Source organism: Carassius carassius, chromosome 38, assembly GCF_963082965.1.
Source record: "Carassius carassius chromosome 38, fCarCar2.1, whole genome shotgun sequence".
Taxonomy (NCBI): Eukaryota; Metazoa; Chordata; class Actinopteri; order Cypriniformes; family Cyprinidae; genus Carassius; species Carassius carassius.
In genome coordinates, this window is record NC_081792.1 from 22743188 (window position 1) to 22761001 (window position 17814).

Below are 17814 nucleotides of genomic sequence, written 5' to 3' on the forward strand. Positions count from 1 at the left end.
TACAGTTATACACATTTTTTTTAATACAGTGATACTTATGGAAATCTTTGAAGGATTGAATCTAATGTTTAAAGGTTATGAAATTTGTGTGAGCTCATTTTAGACTAGCACTGATCGAAAGGGCAGATTATTAGTGCAGCAACTTTGTGGTGAATCCGGAAAAAGTGTGAAGTTGAGAGAGGCATTTATTTATTTTTCAGTTTCTTTAGTAAATAATAGCCCCTTTCACACATACAATCTTTACTGGTAAATTACCATTAAGAGATCATGTGTGAACTAGTGATCGACTGTTATATCGCCATGGCCGACATATCGGCTGATATTTGCCATTTTTCAAATATCGGCATCTAATATGCATTTATATAATTTAAACAAATTTTTGAATGACTAATGAATATTTAATTTCACAAACGTTGCAAACTTGATTCCCAATGCACACAAACTTCCCAGAATACTGAGTGCTCTGTTTGTTACAGTGGTTACTTTTTAATTATATTTTTATTTAAAAAAAAAAGTTGATAATTTTTTGACAATATATATAATATCATATGTTCAAATACTTTTTTCGGTCAAATGTGTCAGAACACTGACTGTTACTTTTTATCAATTAAATGCACAATATTTTAGTTCAGTAATATTTTAAGAACATTTTTGGTACCACATTATTACATATATTTATTAATTTTATTCAAATTAGTATAGTATTTGTTAAAATAGAGAAACTCTTTTTAAATTCCAATGCAAAGAGGCAAATAAGAGGCATTTGGAGACCTGAAAAATAATATTCATACGTGACCCTGGACCACAAAACCATTCTTAAGTGTGAATTTTTAAGCTTTCCATTGATGTATGTTTTGTAAGGATAAGACAATGTTTGGCCTTGATACAACTATTTGAAAATCATGAATCTGAGGCTTTTGAAGTTGTCCAAATGAATTATTAATGATGTATATTACTAATCAAAAATTAAGTTTTTATATATTTATGGTAGGAAATTTACAAAATATTTTCATGGAACATGATCTTTACTTATAATCCTTATGATTTTTGGCATGAAAGAAAAATCAATAATTTTGACCCATACAATGTTTTTTTTTTTTTGGCTATTGCTAAAAATATACCCCAGCAACTTAAGAATGGTTTTGTGGTCCAGGGCACATATGTAATGCCATGGTTTAATCACTAGATGCCTGTATGGTTGTTTAAGAAGTATGCAGTTCTAGTCTAGTTGCTGAAAAGATTATTGCTGGTCATAATTGATTACTTTAGGTTTTGCTTTTGAATATATATATATATAATTATTTGGCCATGACAAACACTCGATTGTGGTAAGTTTAGATTTTTTAGAAGGCTACATTTAAAAAGGTTAATTGCTCACATACTTGCTATTTTATGATCGCATACACAACACGTGAATATAGTAATGGATGCAAGCAAATGTATAATTTAACCCAAGAAAGAAGTGTATAATGATGTTAAAAAAACAAAAACAATGCAATAGCATTAAGCGAAACTGTTTATTATATAATACATCCACTGAGGTGCTAGGCAAGTAACAATTCCTAATGGGCAGGCTTCAAGAAACTAATTTATGCTCCTACAGGGAGAGAAAGGTTGCAGAAAGATTAAACTAAGAAAAATGTAAAAAAAAAAATTTGACAACTAAAATCTGGTTATGATTGCTATTAAAGTGTTGCTCATGTTATCTAACTGCCATTATAGTCTAACTGTCTATTATCTATAAACATTAACTATAATGCTCTTCATAAAATAGACTCCTGAGAGGATAACAAATGGGTTAAAATGTAAAAAAAATGCAGTAATTTTTTAATTTACCAGCGAGTGTGTTTGAGAAGCACTGAAATGATGGGCTTTAGTTTTGGAACTATTGGTTTTTTGGAGCTATTGGCTGCTCCGTGACACGATTTACTTCCGCATTCCTCAGTTCTTGTGGAAGTCCATGCAGTATCTCAACTCTGACATTCATTGACTGTGGGTCATTTATAACATTCTGACGCAGATGATGCACTTTGTACACACTGTTTACAGAAGTCAAAGAATGTTTAAAGTCATCTAATACTGTATCTCCAGTCTAAGAGCAGCTGCATGAATATGAATGTTTGGCACAAAAGCGAAAAAAAAAAAAAAAAAAAAAACCCACTGGCCTCATACCCCTTCTTGTTTACAAACACAACACCGGGCAGCGCAGCAGTTTAAAGATCATTTCCAGTTAATGTCATCAGAATTTACTGGTATTTTGAAATTGATATGTGAATTGTGCTTTACTGGAAAAAAATCCGGAACGTTGTTTTCTTGGTGTTTCTGAATTTATTGGTTAAAGTTTTTCGGTAATTTTATGTCAAATTACTGGTATTGCTGTGTGAAAGGGGCTAATGTAAGCCAAGTCAGTTAATTTTTATTTGCAATGGTGATGCAAAAGATGCGATTTTTAGCTTTGAACACTTCCAGCTATTTTGGTTCTGAAAAGAAAGCTAAACCGGTTTTTAATTGTGCACCGCATCATGCTGCTGAAAACTAATTTCCAGTCTTACTGACTAATTGCCAGATAAATGAGCCCTAGTGTTGACAAAAGCTTCTTTGAAAATTGCAGGTGCACAAGGAAATAAGACAGGCATGATGTTAAACCAGATCAGACCCTTTCCCCCATCTTCACCTTAACTTTTCTGAAATGTAGTGTGCTGTTTTTCAACTCCAACCAAAGAGGAAATAATGTTTTTTTTTCAGTTGTTCAATTTGCAGTCATATCTTTGGCTTTCTTCCTCTCCAATCCCCTGACGCTGTAACTCCCATAAGCGCAGTTCTGTAATTCCCTCCAAGGTTTTACAAAGCCATGATAGCCTTTCCACAATCTACTCTCATTTGAGTTTTGCTGAAAGGAGGTGTTTGCAAACCAATTACTTTAATGCAGAAAGAACACCTTTTGATTTGCATTTCAGTGCTTGTGATAAATTCTTTATCTCATAATTACACTGTAGGTTTGGTAATGGAGTGTTTTTAATGAATCAGTCTTTTGCATGACAATGAGCCGTGATGTTGACAATGGAGACATGGCCATCAAATAAAGAGAGAGGGCATAAGCAATTAAAGGCACAATCGCAAGGCCCATTTTAAGTGACCACACTTGTGTGTAGCTCACTGACAAGATCATATTTTTATTAATTATTTCTATTGTGTGCTGCAGTGAGAATGTTCTGTCATCAACACTTTTATTTTTGATTAAAGTTATTATATTCCTACAGTCATTACACAATGATAATCAAACAAAACCGTCATAAAGGACATTATATTTAGGGTTTGGAATGAAGAACCATTTGTCATATCAATTATCGTGTTTGTCATTTGGTTCCATAAACAGTTCTCAAATAGCTGCTAAGAAGTCTTTGCAAATAAACCTTTAGTAATGTGCTTGTTACCAAAACACCAAAACCAAAACGTTTTTATTTAATCAAAAGGCAAAATCGAAAATAAATTTGAATCAATTAAATTTCATTTATTAATTTCTTTATGCTATTCTGGGTGTTGTGTAATTGAGTTAGTGGTGCAACGTATCATACGGATATATGACTGTTTGGATCATATACAGTTTTTTAGTCACAAAGTACTTCTATACCACAGCATAAACTAGTAACAAATAAAGTTAGTAATAAAACATGAACAGTTACACAAATTGCAAGCATAGATGAAAACAACAGATCCCAGTTATCAGAATTTAGGTGCAGAAATGTAATTGTTTAATTTAAAAGTACTCGCTGCACAAGTTAAATACAGATTAATCTTTGTTAGAGCTGTGGTTTTATTTGATTAGCAGACAGAAACCGGTATTTATTGGCTGCTCTCTCTTTAAGACCAAATGAACAGACCTAATACCAACACGCATTGTTATTTATATCTATTTATGTTTGCTTAAGACATAACCAACTGTGTTTACTAAAATACTTGCTAAAGTACGGGTATTTTAACAACTTTGTGTATGTGAAGGGAATCGCGCTGTGTCTGAATCGTGCATCTTTTTCTCTCTCTCTGTATTTGCGCGATTTGGTTGCTTACGGCAGTGGCTGAGTGCACAGAAAAAAACGTGCAAGTTAAAACTGCTTGAATGTCTAAACTGGCAAGACTAATCACTCTTTGATAGTTAAGCTTAACGCACAGTTAATCTGCTAATCGCATGCGTGCCGAACTGTGGGGCCTGGTCCATACGGATCATCTACGATCCGTTGCACCCCTAACTAGAGTTACAAATATTGCCACACTATTTCAGGCAAACAAAATTTTAATGATTGCCTATCTGGCATCATGTTGTTTTCACGAAAAAGACTGACAGTGTCAAAATGAGTCACCAGAAAAGTGCTAATTAAACATCACTGTTTCGGTCAATGATTCTGGCCCTCCAAAACTATTTTGGGCGAAACTGAAAATTATAAAAAAAAAAAAATCCTTTCCTTTCATTTAGGTGCCAAATTGTGTCATTGTTTGTCATTGGACTTCCGATTTCTTTATTCCCAGACATTTTTTTAAATATCCTAAAACAATTGTTAATGGACCCGTTAAGGAGCCAGAATTATTCAGTTCTTTAGGATGTCCATTTGTAGTTTCGAAGTATACAGGTTCCACAGTGTGTCTCCATTTCATACCTCAAAACCAGCAGAGGCCTCTCACAATACACAGAGGGTCAGGTTTGGTTGACATGGATGTCACGTTCCCATTTTGTTTCCTTCTCGTGCTTCTTTTTTAGAGTGAGCATAACGAGAGGCAGAATTATCTCTCAGTGTGTCTCAGAGATGCTCCCCACTCCCACTTGTGCGCTATAATCAGAGGTAATAGGTCGAAAAACACAGCACTGTAGGGCATTGTGCGATGAGAGGTACATGTGGTTCTGGCACTGGGGCGTGATACAATGCCCACAATTTTCCTCTCTCGATCCCAGTGAGGCAGAGGGTTCTTGTCAGCACAGTGGTGGAAGATGAGCTAGGGCTTTCCATATACATGTACGAGAAGATCTCCGCTTGTCAGCCTTGAGAAGTCTACATCTGTGTATGTACTGGGAAACTGTCAGGCTTTTTTGAGGGGTGGGGGAGTGTTTTTTGTTAGTTAGTTTTGATGCCCCTGTATGGATGTACTGCGGATCTTGAGAAGCATCAAGCCTGACTTTCCTATGCTCACTTTTTAAATTGGATTTTGAAGGATGTAGGCGTCAATTGGAAAGTGATGCGTTCATCTGGTGTGCTAGTTTGGATATTCAAGCACATGTACTGCATTTTTGAGAGCTGTGTAATTATCAGCGTCTGAATAAAACAAAATCGACATCTATTTTTAGTAACAGAAGGAATGTTTCTGTGGAAATGGGTGTGTGCTATATTTTGTCCTCACTTTCAGGTCGTCAGTTCAGTGGTGGGGTTGGGTGCCATGTCTGTAACCTTCAATCGATCAAACCTTTTTTCCAATGATGCCTCAATGGTTTTCAGGTTCCAGGCACTGCTAAAACCACAATTAAAATGATTGATTGATTGATTATTAGCAAAGTAAAACAGATGCATGCCTTTAAATGATTGTGCAGAGCAAACAAAGAATGCTAAACGCCTCCTAATTGCTCTCGACTGTAGACTATGTTCTCTGTTTACAGTAAAGGCTATAAAACATCACGCTGGTCTCAGCATCACATCGGTAAATTGATGGAGTTGAAACAGTTCCTTTTGTTAAAGAAATAGTGCACCTTAAAATGAAAATTGTTATGGTTTATTCACACTCATGCCATTCCAAATTAGTTTAGCTTGCATTTTTCTTAGAAAACTGTTTCCATGACAGTGTTGCATCAGCCAAATATCTCTTTTTTTTTTTTGGGCTGAATTAAAGTTGTGAGAGCTGAAGATGACAATGTTGCTTATATTCTAGTGTGCCTCTTCATCTATAGCATAATCTCTCAATACATTTTCCTAGAGAATTATCAGTCATATTTAAGTACTCTTAAAACCACTTTTAAATCAATCTATGATATTATTATTTTTTTTCATTAAGCGAATGTCTGATGTAGTAACTTTTTGCTACAGTCTGCTAACCATCTCTTTTCACTTTTAATATCCTACTCATCTTCCTCTGCCCCTTTTTTTGTAACCCCTAGATGGCACTGGAGAGCTGCAAAACAAGCCCAGCCAGAGTGTGTGTTTGCAGTTTGTTCTGTCAGAAAACGGATGCACAGTGTCTACCTTGCATGTTGCAGGCCTTCTGCTGCTGTCACTGTGTTTAACTATGTTTAATCAACTTTGGATGAAGGCGAGCTTTTCTCCCATAGTGTGCTTTGAGTCAGGGCTGATGCCCCCCGACACCCACCAACAGACCCCAGGGCATGTCAGGCTTCTCCATGCATTTTCCCTCACATTCTGCATGCTTTTTCAGTTGTCTTTGAGCTAAGGAAAGCCCATGTTATGGACGAGAATCTGAGATATATATATATATATATATATATATATATATATATATATATATATTTCTTTTGGGTGGGAGGGTAAAATCTGCAGACTCACTTTCTTAAATTCATTTGTTTAATTATTATTTAATTGAATTTATGAAATTGTTATTATGAAACTTATGAGCACACATGCAACTGGCATTTGTTGCCATTTGTGTGGATTGGACCCTTAATATATAGCTGGGCAAGTGAAATGCACTGCTGTAGTCTTTGTGTTTTGAAAAATTGTCTTTTGAAAGAGTTGCTTGAGGACATAATGGGAGATGAGCTTTATGGATTGTATCTTGTCAATTCATCTCTGTTTTTGGCACCATGCAACTTTGCCGACTTTGACTGAAGTCTCCACTGGGCTCAGACTCTTTCTCATAATAAAACATGCTCCCTCTAGTCCGTCACCTCAGCTAGATGACAGCGCCATATTGTTTTTCAGTCGAAGGAGCTGATTTGCAATTATATTTAATGTTCTTTTTGAAACTTGAAAAGTTGAAGTTTAAATTGATTCTTTAATTTCTTGTAGTGTATTTTTTTTTTTGTCATTACCTTAATGTAATGCAAATTTTGTTACAAATATTAATCTGTGTTCTTGTTTGGTGTCTTTTCTTTTATTCCACCTGCACAGATCAGCGGCGTCTGATAGTATTTTGGAATGGAAATTTGGAGACTAATGGGAGTGTTGTTCCATTCACAAAGAATCAGCGTGTCTAATTGAATATAGATCACAGATTAATTCTCTGATTTGACATGATAAAAGCTAATCTAACTCGGTTGGGGTAGCCATAAGTACCACTTCAAGATGGTTATTTAATACACATGTTCAGGACTGTAGAAAGTGGGATGGAGGGAAAGAAGGAAAGAGAACAAGGGAGGAAAAAAGTCCTCTCTGGGGCCCAAATAGTCAGGCCCCAGAGTTCTTAATTATATCAAAGCCGAGCCAATGCTGCTGTGCTCATTTGCATTATGCATTAAGGTTAGCCTTTGTGTTGATGAAGAGGGCTGTATCACTGCTCCTCTCCTTCCGCTCTTTCACTTAATGCCATCTCTAAAGGCGCTAAATGGAGAAGTTCCTGGGTGGTTTGTATCTCAATAATGTCAGATGCTATTTAGACAGTATGGACTTCCCACTCACACCAGGAAATATGGTGAATCATTAGGATGGAAGGAAGGAGAAAGGATGAATTGCACAGGGATTTGACTATGGGGCCGAGTACATTGTGTCTCAGTTCATTAAAGGCTCTATGCGCACATTCTCTTCCAAGCTCTTAGATCTTGTTTTCTCCCCAACCAAAGTGGCCCTCTGCGTTTGATTATCAGGATGTGGACATCCATTCCCTCTGTGGAGTCTGTAATTGGGAGTCAGTGTTGAAGTGCTCCCTGGTGGCTAGTCCACTAGCAGACCATCTGATGCCCAGGGCAAACATTTTCCTTAGCAATTCATCTGGGAGACTAATACCTTGCAGAATAACCCAAGGAAGTTGAAGTTTATTTTGAAAGAGGCACATATTAAACGCCACCGATGAAAGGGGTGGGGTTGAAGATATATTTTTCAGAGTTTGTGCTGAGCTGCAGTTTAAAGAGAAAACCACATTATTTGCTAGTACCTTCTAGAAAAGCCAGTGGCTATACACTTTATTTAAAAATCAAGAAAGCTTTGCAACCAGTTTGTCAAGTGGAATTGTGAAATCAGTTTGAAATTAGTCCAAAATAAATGTCATCAAAATCCATGTTGCAGCTTTAAAACCCCTTAAAGGACTCAAAGATGTGCAATCCCCTCGAGTCAGTAAACTACTTTGGCATTTTTCATTATAATGATTTGTAATCGCATGGCAGTAGAGAGAAATAGAGCATCTACACCTTTTAAAAAAAAGTAGCCTAGACTTCTTGACCTAAAAGGATAGTTACCCACAAATGAAAATGAAATAATTTACTCAACCTAATGTTGTATTCGCTTGTTGCTTTTCTTCCTTCTGTGGAGCAAATAAAAGAGATTTTATAAAAATGTATTTTTGTCCATGCAGTAAAATTCTGTAGGTCTAATATTATTTTGGAATTAATTTGCTTCCATTGTATGGACAAAAAGGTCAAATATTCTTTAAAATATATTTTGTTAGTCAGACAGAGTTAGACTTTGTTGAGGCCAAAGTCTGCGCTCCTCTGGTGTAAGATTAGTACATAATCATTAAAGAGATTTTGCTGGACCCCTTTCAGTGAGTGTGCGCTTTATGCATCTCAGGGTTCAGTGGGTAATGATGATTTGGCTCATTATAAATTGTAATGTGGACCAGGGGAAAAATTTGCCTAGAAACTACATGCAGGAGAAGACCTGGGCAGACGTCCATGTTTCCCAGGGACTGACCGCCTTTGCTTGCCACACGCATGCACTAGATTTGGTTTTATTTTCTGTAGGAGTACAGAGAGATACTGAGCTATTTAATTTTTCTAGTTAGAGTTGTCACTTACAGACACCATTTATCTTATTTATTTTTTGCAACGTCCCATTAAAGAATATAGCAGTAAGGGAAGTGGGGGCGTGTCCCAGATATTTGTTCCACCAAAAGCTCAACACCTGATAGATTAAATGAGCTCCCATAAGACACAAGCAGTGGAATTAGATGTGCAGCAAGAACTCATGCACACACTGACGTTTTTGAGGACTGACCCTTTCCTCCACGTTCTTGGGACCTGTACATTCTCTTATTGTGGAAAAACTCAGTTCTCACTAGGGCTGTCAACGAATAGTTAAAAAAAAAACGAATTTCGAAGGTGAAAATTAATATTCGAAAAAAAAGTGGAAAAAAAAGTCCGCGGTAGTAGAGGCGTGGCTGTCTACTTTGCGAGTGGGTGCGCTAGCGTGCCTGAGGGTTCAGGGACAGGTCACAGGAGTCGCACTGTCTGGCACAGCATCACTGCTGAAAGTTGACGCGTCTTCATGGAAGATGCCAGCAAGTGCAGAACCCAACTCGACCGCAGCAGAGAAAATGAGGTAAAATTGTTGACCCGCGAGATAAAGTTGTATGCAAGCTATGTAAGATACAGTTAGCATACCATTCGATCACTAGCAACATGAGGTCACATCTAAAAAATGTGCACCCAAATGAGCATGGCATAATGTGTGGTACTCCAGCTAAACAGTCACGTCTTGACACTTAACGTTACTTTGCATCACCCGCCGCAAGCATTTTGTCTGCAACATGACAAGAGGCCATAATGGATAAAATAATTTCGTTCATTTGTAAGGACATGAGACCGATCAGTGTCGTGGATGGGGCACGCTTCGGGGAGTTCTGTCAAGCAATGGATCCGAGGTTTGATTATTTATCGTTTCATGTCAAGGAAAAGTTCCATGTTTACCACAGAACAGCTCGCTCGGAGCATTCAATGTCAGTTATTTATGCTGTAAAACTTAAATTAATATTAATAATATTTGTTTGAATCACTGAATGAAGCCTGCTATATTTGGGACGACAGTCGCGACCTTAAATTGAAAAATTTGTTCATTTAAACCATTATGCGCAGAGAACGTGAGGGTGATAGAGCGTGAGGTCTGCAGTCTTGGCCATTAGTTCATTTCCTTGTTTTTGTCTAGGTAATACGTTGTCATATATGTTTAAACTTAAATAGACTATCTATACAAGCATTTATGTCTCTTTGTATTATTTTTGCCTGTTATTGACGTAATGCGCGTCATTGACCACATGCGCAACATGATGTTCGAATGGTTCGAATATTCGTGTATTTTTTAGAGGGAATATTCGAATGTCAATTTTGAGCTATTTTGACAGCCCTAGTTCTCACATGTTGGGAAGGATTGCGATTACATATAGTACAGGGGTCAAAGTAAGAAAAAAAAAATCTATTTAAAAAGCTACTATTTTTGGTAAACGATGAAACAAAAGCTGTAATAATCTTTTGTGATAGTCATTACCTTTTTTAATTATATCTTATTGGAAATTCTGTGAAACAGTTTTATTTTAATATTAATATTTATTGTTTTTTTCCACCAAATCTATGGGCATTTAAGAATGTTTTGGAATATAGACATAAGTTTGGTCTTGTTTTTAAAAAAGAAAAAGAAAAGAAAAAGCAACTTAAAGAAATGATTAGTTACTGTAAATCAAATGTACTCTAAATATTTTATAAAAAAATATATATTTTACACATTTTTTTAGCTTGAACATGTTGATGGGACATTTTAATGATGTTCTTCAGTTGCTCTCCACCCTGTTTGGATGGGAGAGGCTCTGGCATTTTAGAGGCATGTGTGACCTGTCCTTTAAATGGATGATCAATTCCCTAAGCATGTCTGACATTTTCTCATGCGCTGCTGTTTTCTGCTTGCATGTAATTATAGACAATATTGCAGATGACAGAGCAGACAGGAAAAGCTGAGCTTGCCAAAATCATTATTAGAACAAACAAATCATCTAACATAGTTTTAAAGTTCTGATGATGCTCAAAAAACTTTAATAAAAACTTTGATATATTCTGTTTAACTGTTCTGGATAATATCATCTCATGCAAGCCAAGCCAGTGCATGGAGTTTTCAACCATATTTATTTTAGTTCTTTCACTCTGTTCTTTTTGTTTGTTTATTCTTTCGTTCTTTGTCATTTGTTCGTTGGGTGATTTGTTGGTTTTTTTCTTTTGTTCTTACTAGGGCTGTAGCTATCGAATATTTTAGTAATCGAGTATTCTACCAAAAATGCCATCGATTAATCTAGTAATCGGATAAAATGTGTTTTTGCTTAATTATATTGACGCGATATTGATGTGCGCATGCGCAGTAAACCCAGGTAGGAAAATCTGATGGGTAGGATAAAATGTCAGGACACTGGACTTTTATTTTGACGGGTTGACGTACCTTTACAGTTCTGTGTATGTGATGTGCTAGTTTTACTCAAATCAAACGGTCAAATTCTCATGAAGTGACTGTCAGAGCAGTTCTGGAGATGTTGTTCATGTGTTCATGTCCTTATTTAGTGAGACAGCAGATGATGAAATTATTGCGAGCGTCACTTGCGCTTCAGTGTGTGCTGGTGACACACTCGCTGCGTGGCGTGAGCGTGGCGTTTCTGCTGCGTGGCACCAGAATCTTGCCTGGCGCGCTGCTGCTGCTGTAGGTGACATAGAGGGAGGCGGCCAACAGACCAGGCTTTTGTCTTCACGACAACAATTTCAACTTTTTTTTACACACCTACACCTTCATGTTAAGCATAAATATAAAGCCTACTGATAAAGGACACAGTCAACAGTATTGACGGCAAAATAGACTATTTTTGACAGGTGCAATATTTGAAAATCGATAATTATTTATTAACTTTACATTTATATCTGAATTTGTCAACCTATAGACTTTCAAACATCAAAATGTCATGAATGAATATGTATTTGTGTACAAAATGAAATAAACATATTTTCCTATTCTATTTTGCCTGAAAACGCTTCCAACACGCTTGCATGTCGCGTGAAAAATAGGCGTCGTTCTATTTCTAGCATACACGCATTTTCCGCGCGGCTCATGCAGGCAGTCTGCAAGCTCTACCCTGTTAACATGGGAGCCGAATTAAAAACGGATACGCCACGCATCCAGTGTGTCACCGCGCTGATAAAGGAAGTCGCGCTTCTGCTCCATTCATTAACACAGACACGCAGAACATGCAGGATTCATATTTAAATAGACTGTTCAGGCTTAATATTTACAGATATTAGTCCATATCGTGATTTGATGTAAGTGCAATGACCTATTTTTAATTAATTCATTCAAAATTTGGCAAATTCCTTGCCATTCCGCGTTATACTGCCAGCTCAATCTTGCAATGGACACACACAACGACATTCTCTTTACGTTTGCCCGCGCCCTCAAATCAAAACACTGCTGACTCCTTGCAGTATGCGATTGGCGCTTGTGTCTCCTTCCGCTTTGTGGGTGACGTAAACGCGTTGTCACATAAAAAAAAATCATTGCGAAAGAACCTGACGTGAAATTTAAAATAAATTAAGAGGCTTCGAGGCAGAGGAATTTGCCTCGATCATTTTTTGTAATCGAGTTACTCGAGGAATCGTTTCAGCCCTAGTTCTTACTTTAGTTGTTTTTTTGCTCTTTTAGTTCTTTTTATTTGCTTTTTCTTTTGATAAGTTTTTACACAATTTATGCATTTATGTATTTTAAATTTATGTATTTTACTTATGTATTTATCTTAAATATTTATGTGATTTAGTATTTTTTGAAAAACTAGAGGTACCTGGGTTGACTGAGTCTGGGTGGGGCGCGTCCTAGTTCTATAATGGTTGAAAACCCCTGGTCTAGACCACTAAACTTTTATTGAGAGTATGATAGCACTAGCTTAATAGTTCCTGGTTTGATCCCACTACGGACCTAGAAGTTGCTGATTTTGCATCAATTACTATTTTTGCCCTTAAGCATGACACTTAACCCTGGTTGTTTCAGTGGGACTGTCTCGTCAATTAGTGTACTGTAAATCACCTTGTTTGAAACTGTCTTCTAAATGGCACCACTAACTAATGAGAACTAGGTTTGCAGTACCTTAAGGGGAGTGAAAGCTACAATTACCTAAGGAAACTTAGCTTCATGGTTTATTAATGTCATAACCTGCACAGAGTTGATGTAATTGGCCTGTTGTCAGGCTCGGAGGGCTCAGCACTAAGCAGACAGGTCGATCTGTGACTCAGGGCAAGCTCCAGGATGTTTTCCATCGTTCCTGTGATTCCTGACAGAAGACGCCACCAGGTGATTGGAGCTTCTGCTGTGAGATCATGACTTGGCTTCTTAATGCAAGACTCTCGTTGTTTGATGTTGCAGCTGCGAGCCAAATTCACATGTAAAGATTTGTTTGGATAGCGCGGTTTCAAAGAGCAGGCTTGATCCTGAGTGAGCATCCCCCTTATCCTATACTTTTATCTTTTGTTGTCCACAGGGTTTTTAGTGCTATTTTTAATTAACATGTAACAGGAGTATTGGGATAAACTACTCTGAACACAAACCACAATCCTGTTTTTAAAGGAAACACTCATTTATGAAGTATCCCAGATAAGTGGTCCTGTAGTGATAAACGGAAACTTTAAACGTAATGATTTTCTTCCTTTGGCTCTCATTATTTTTTAAAACATCATCTAAACAGCCAGAATCTCTTCTGAAACTCCAAATATGGTTGTGGGGTTGATATTTTGCCTTGGATTTGCTGAAGGTTTAGCTGTCAAGTGGAAGGAAAGCAAAAAAGCCAATGTTTGCTTCCCTCAAGTCACAAAAAGCAGTCACCATGGTGATAAAGAGAGAACTACAAAGGAAGGACAGGATAGCAAAGAGAGAGAACAAGGGATGGGCTTGGAGTCTTTCAGTGGAAGCAGCTGTATCTCTTGTATGTGATGATTAAGATCTCCGTCTCCTGCGGAGGGGACAGACAGGGCAGCAGCCCACAGGCCCAGTGCACCATGGGTAGGATAAGGAGGGCCGAGCCTGTGGTGTAATAACCTGCTGCTGCTGACCATGTCGGTCTCCCGCTGGTCATGTTTGTGTCCTGCCTGCATGAATCAACAATTCCTGGTTAGAAAATAAAAAATGTATATGTAGAGAACATAGTGTATAATATATGAAGCACAAGAAAAACTGACAGCTGGATGCACACACAGATCACTTGTCTGATTGGAGTGAGTTGTCTGAAGCTGGTCAGCATGCTGCAGGTCTCGATTAAAAACAACAAAACAGGCCACTTTTCTCTGCGCTTCCTCTCTTTTTGACTGAGTTCCTCTCATCCTCTCTGTGTGTATGTCCTGTTGGTTGTACATTCAAAGCGGACAACACTTTCCCTTAGGTCTTAAATATATTTCGATTCCCCCTCTGTGGAAAAACACAGCACAGATGCTGAAATTTGTACATCCTGTAAGTAATACTGTCACACATGACCACATAAACCACACTGTCCAACATTCACTAGAGGTGAAATGGTTAACACTTTTGTAATGTAGGGGTGTTAGAATATTTTATTTGATACTGTATACTGTATTGCACCCCCTGTACCGTGATACGTATCGTATCGCCAGATTCTTGCCGATACTCAGCTCTATTGTAATCTAAGAATTAAATGTATGGGATTTGTGAGGAGTGTGAATGTCTATGACTTATGTTCTCTCCAAAGGGTTCCCACAAAGATCATTATGGAAATTATCTTGTATGGCTAAATGGCAGAAACAGAACAGAAAATTACAACTTAAAGAAAGAGTTTTTCTTTAAGGACTTGATGTACTGTAACATCACAGTTTATCCTGCACTAAGGGCTCTTTGTGATTGATCTTGATTTTGAAACAACAGTATTGTATTTGTCTTATATTATTTGAACTGTGCACCACTACTAACCGTGACCTTCACACACACATTCAATACCTGTATATCGCCCAGCCCAGTGTGCAAGATAACCTGAAATGTGTAAAAATGTGTGCAGCATGCTAAAGCAATTTTTACCCTCCGCATCTTCAGAGAGAAGAAATCAGAAAGATAAATCACACATAATCAATTTCCTAATTTACATGCAGTGGCTTTGAGAACCTCAAACAATGAGAAATTGGAAGGGCATAAATAGTTTTTTTTTTGTGATTTTTGTCATATATCACATATATCATATCACACATTCTCATCATAAATGGCCTACTGGCTCAAAAAAAGAAGACAAAAATATCAGTCTCCGTTAAATATTTATGTTAGAGGATATTAAATGTAATTTGGAGCTATGGAGGTTTCCTGACATTTTTTGTTTAATTGTTATTTTTTTGTTTCTTATTGTTGATCTTCTATCATTGTATTCTACCTTGACATAGAATAAACAGAACAAATATTTTAATAGAATAAGGGTGCTGACTAACTTTGTTCATTTTGTAATGTGTAATAGCTATTTGCATTTTTTTGTTTGTTTTTGTCTTATTTATTTTTATAGTACAAGTTTTGCCAACTCATTTCTAATAATTGCGTTTTGTTAAGTCAGTAATTAAACAGGCAGGACCCTTTGTGAAGTTTGTCAATTGTAGGAGCTCTTAATCTTAAATTTGGCAGGCGGAAGGCACTCTTTTTGTCATGTTTATTTGCTGGCGTCTCCGAATGTAAAAGCCTTTCAAAGTAATAAAAGAAGTTTGAAGATGATGATCAATATTCAGTAGTTTGAAAATGAGGGTAATAATTGCATGTAAGTCACAACAATATTTTCTTTTCAAATAATTATTAAAAAGGCATTTGTTGCTCATTCAGTGTGAATTTTTGTGGAAGTTGTTGCTTTTAAGTTTTGAAAACAATGACGCAGCCTTGTAAATGTGTAGTTGAGTCTCTTTTAAGATTGTTTGCTCTGCAGCCATCTTGGTACTGCCCTTGGGCAGCTGCTTCTAATCATGCAGTTAAAGTTCCAATGTCCTTGAATGGGGGACAACTAAATCTACAAAAGGATTTGACAATGTAAGTGACCATCTAATATGTGTTTTTTTCCCCTCTGTTTTTCCCTGACAGGGTAGTTTGAGGAGCAGCAGTCAGATCTCTCCTCAGGAGTTCCTGAGTGAACTGAAATGTGGTGCCACCGATGAGAGACTGTTTGGCTGTTTGGACTCCCTCAGAGTGTCACTTACTAGCAAGCCAGTCAGGTACTTAAAGGAACTTTTTTTGAGTTTGTAGTTTACAGCATTAAATTTCATATATAATGTTATTTAAGTTTTCTTGCCTCAGAGTTTTCCTGTTTTTCTCAGACTTGTGTAATTTAGCAGGATATTTGTGCAGTTTTTTTTCTTCTTCTGTAGAACCCTGCTCAGGTTACACAAACACTTCCTCTGGAAGTCATCCTCAAACTCTTAAACTTGCATCTCAAACTTGATAAGTCAGCTTGGTAACTCGCTAAACACTAAAAAACACACACTGAACTGTCCAGCCTAGCCACCTGCCACATCTGACCTCTGACTCTTGCCTGTTGGTGTGTGGCTCAGCGGCGTTCCCTGTGATTTTAAGCTAGAGTAGCATAGCACGCTGGCATTCATTAATATGAATTACTGATTGCCATGTCGCCCCAGGTTTTCTCTCCTACCTCTTAATTGTTTGATGCCGTTTGTGACGAGCTCTCCTGCTGTTTGTCTGCATTTGTGCCACAAACATGACAGAGAAGCCTCTCCAGGAGGGTGAAGATGATAAACAATTTTTGAATAGTTTTTCTTGAATAGGCTTTACTTTTTTCCTTTTTTTGTGACCATTATACTACTCTATTTTAGCAGCATAATTTTAAATGCAGATCACAGAGAGACGCAATGCTGCAGGCAATGGTTGGGAGTGTGCAATAACAGGAGAAAAAAAGTTGATATGAGATTAAATGCATATTTTATTCTTATGGAGTTGCGATTGATGTCATTCTGTTGTCCTTGGAAATATTTTATTTTGTTTTGTTGTGGCTTTTATAGTTTTCACAGACTGAGCCTTTTATTGATCTTTCAAAAAAACTAAGAATTCATTGAAGCCTGCACATTTCAAATAAGTGACTAAGTTCTTTTTTTTTTTTTTTTAAGCTATGCAGTGGCACTAACTCTTATCTAGACATTGTCTAATTCGTCTGAGAATGTGACCCTAGAAGCTCCATGAGTGCATTGCTTTAGGGCACTCATTTTGTACAGTGTCCTTTTCATCTAAAACATTTTCCTAATTCCAATCACAAAAAATCCAGTAGATAAGTGGGTTAGAGAGCCCAGTGTGTGCGTGCAGATAAAGTTATTACAGGTGGTTAAAGTTAATTTGACAAATCACACTAAGCAGTGTGTCCAATTTCAAAGATTGGATGGAAAAAATAAACCTCATCTGTCATGATGGAAGGGAGAGAGAAAAAGACAAGAGCACGTTTAAGCAGGAGAGTCGGTGTTAAACTGTTTTTATTAGTGCTGCTTTCTTTATTGCTACAATTCATGAAATGTCATGATTTCTATTAGCACCCAAACATCGTTCTGGCACATGCAGCTGTTCGTTATGGCCATGAATGTCACAGGCGGAATGATCCACAATCGGAGAGCAATGGCTGACCTTGCGTGGAGAGTGTAGCCTGAACATTTCTCACACCTGGCTCCTTATCATTTGTTCCTGCGCAAGGTTAAAACTTCTCTGAACAATTCAATCGTTTTTTTTTTTTTTTTTGTGTTTTGGCCATTGTCTGAGTATGGAATGACACAAAGTTGTTTTATTTGTGTACACTGATGAAAACCTGCAGTGTAGTATTTTTATAGGTCACATTGTGGGATGAATAAAGCCGAGATGAGGATAGGTAACAGGGACTTTAGTGAATGTTTATTAATTGCTAAAGAAGTTCATA

General features: G+C 37.1%; 1 protein-coding gene across 1 annotated transcript in view; it reads left to right on the forward strand.

Moving 5' to 3' along the window:
• LOC132119590 (protein diaphanous homolog 3-like) overlaps positions 1-17814 on the forward strand; it is a 312651-nt gene that overhangs the window by 75026 nt on the left and 219811 nt on the right. Inside the window, exon 5 of the mRNA XM_059529685.1 lies at positions 15987-16117. Within this exon, the coding sequence (XP_059385668.1) occupies positions 15987-16117 (131 nt within the window). The remainder of the gene's footprint in view (positions 1-15986; positions 16118-17814) is intronic.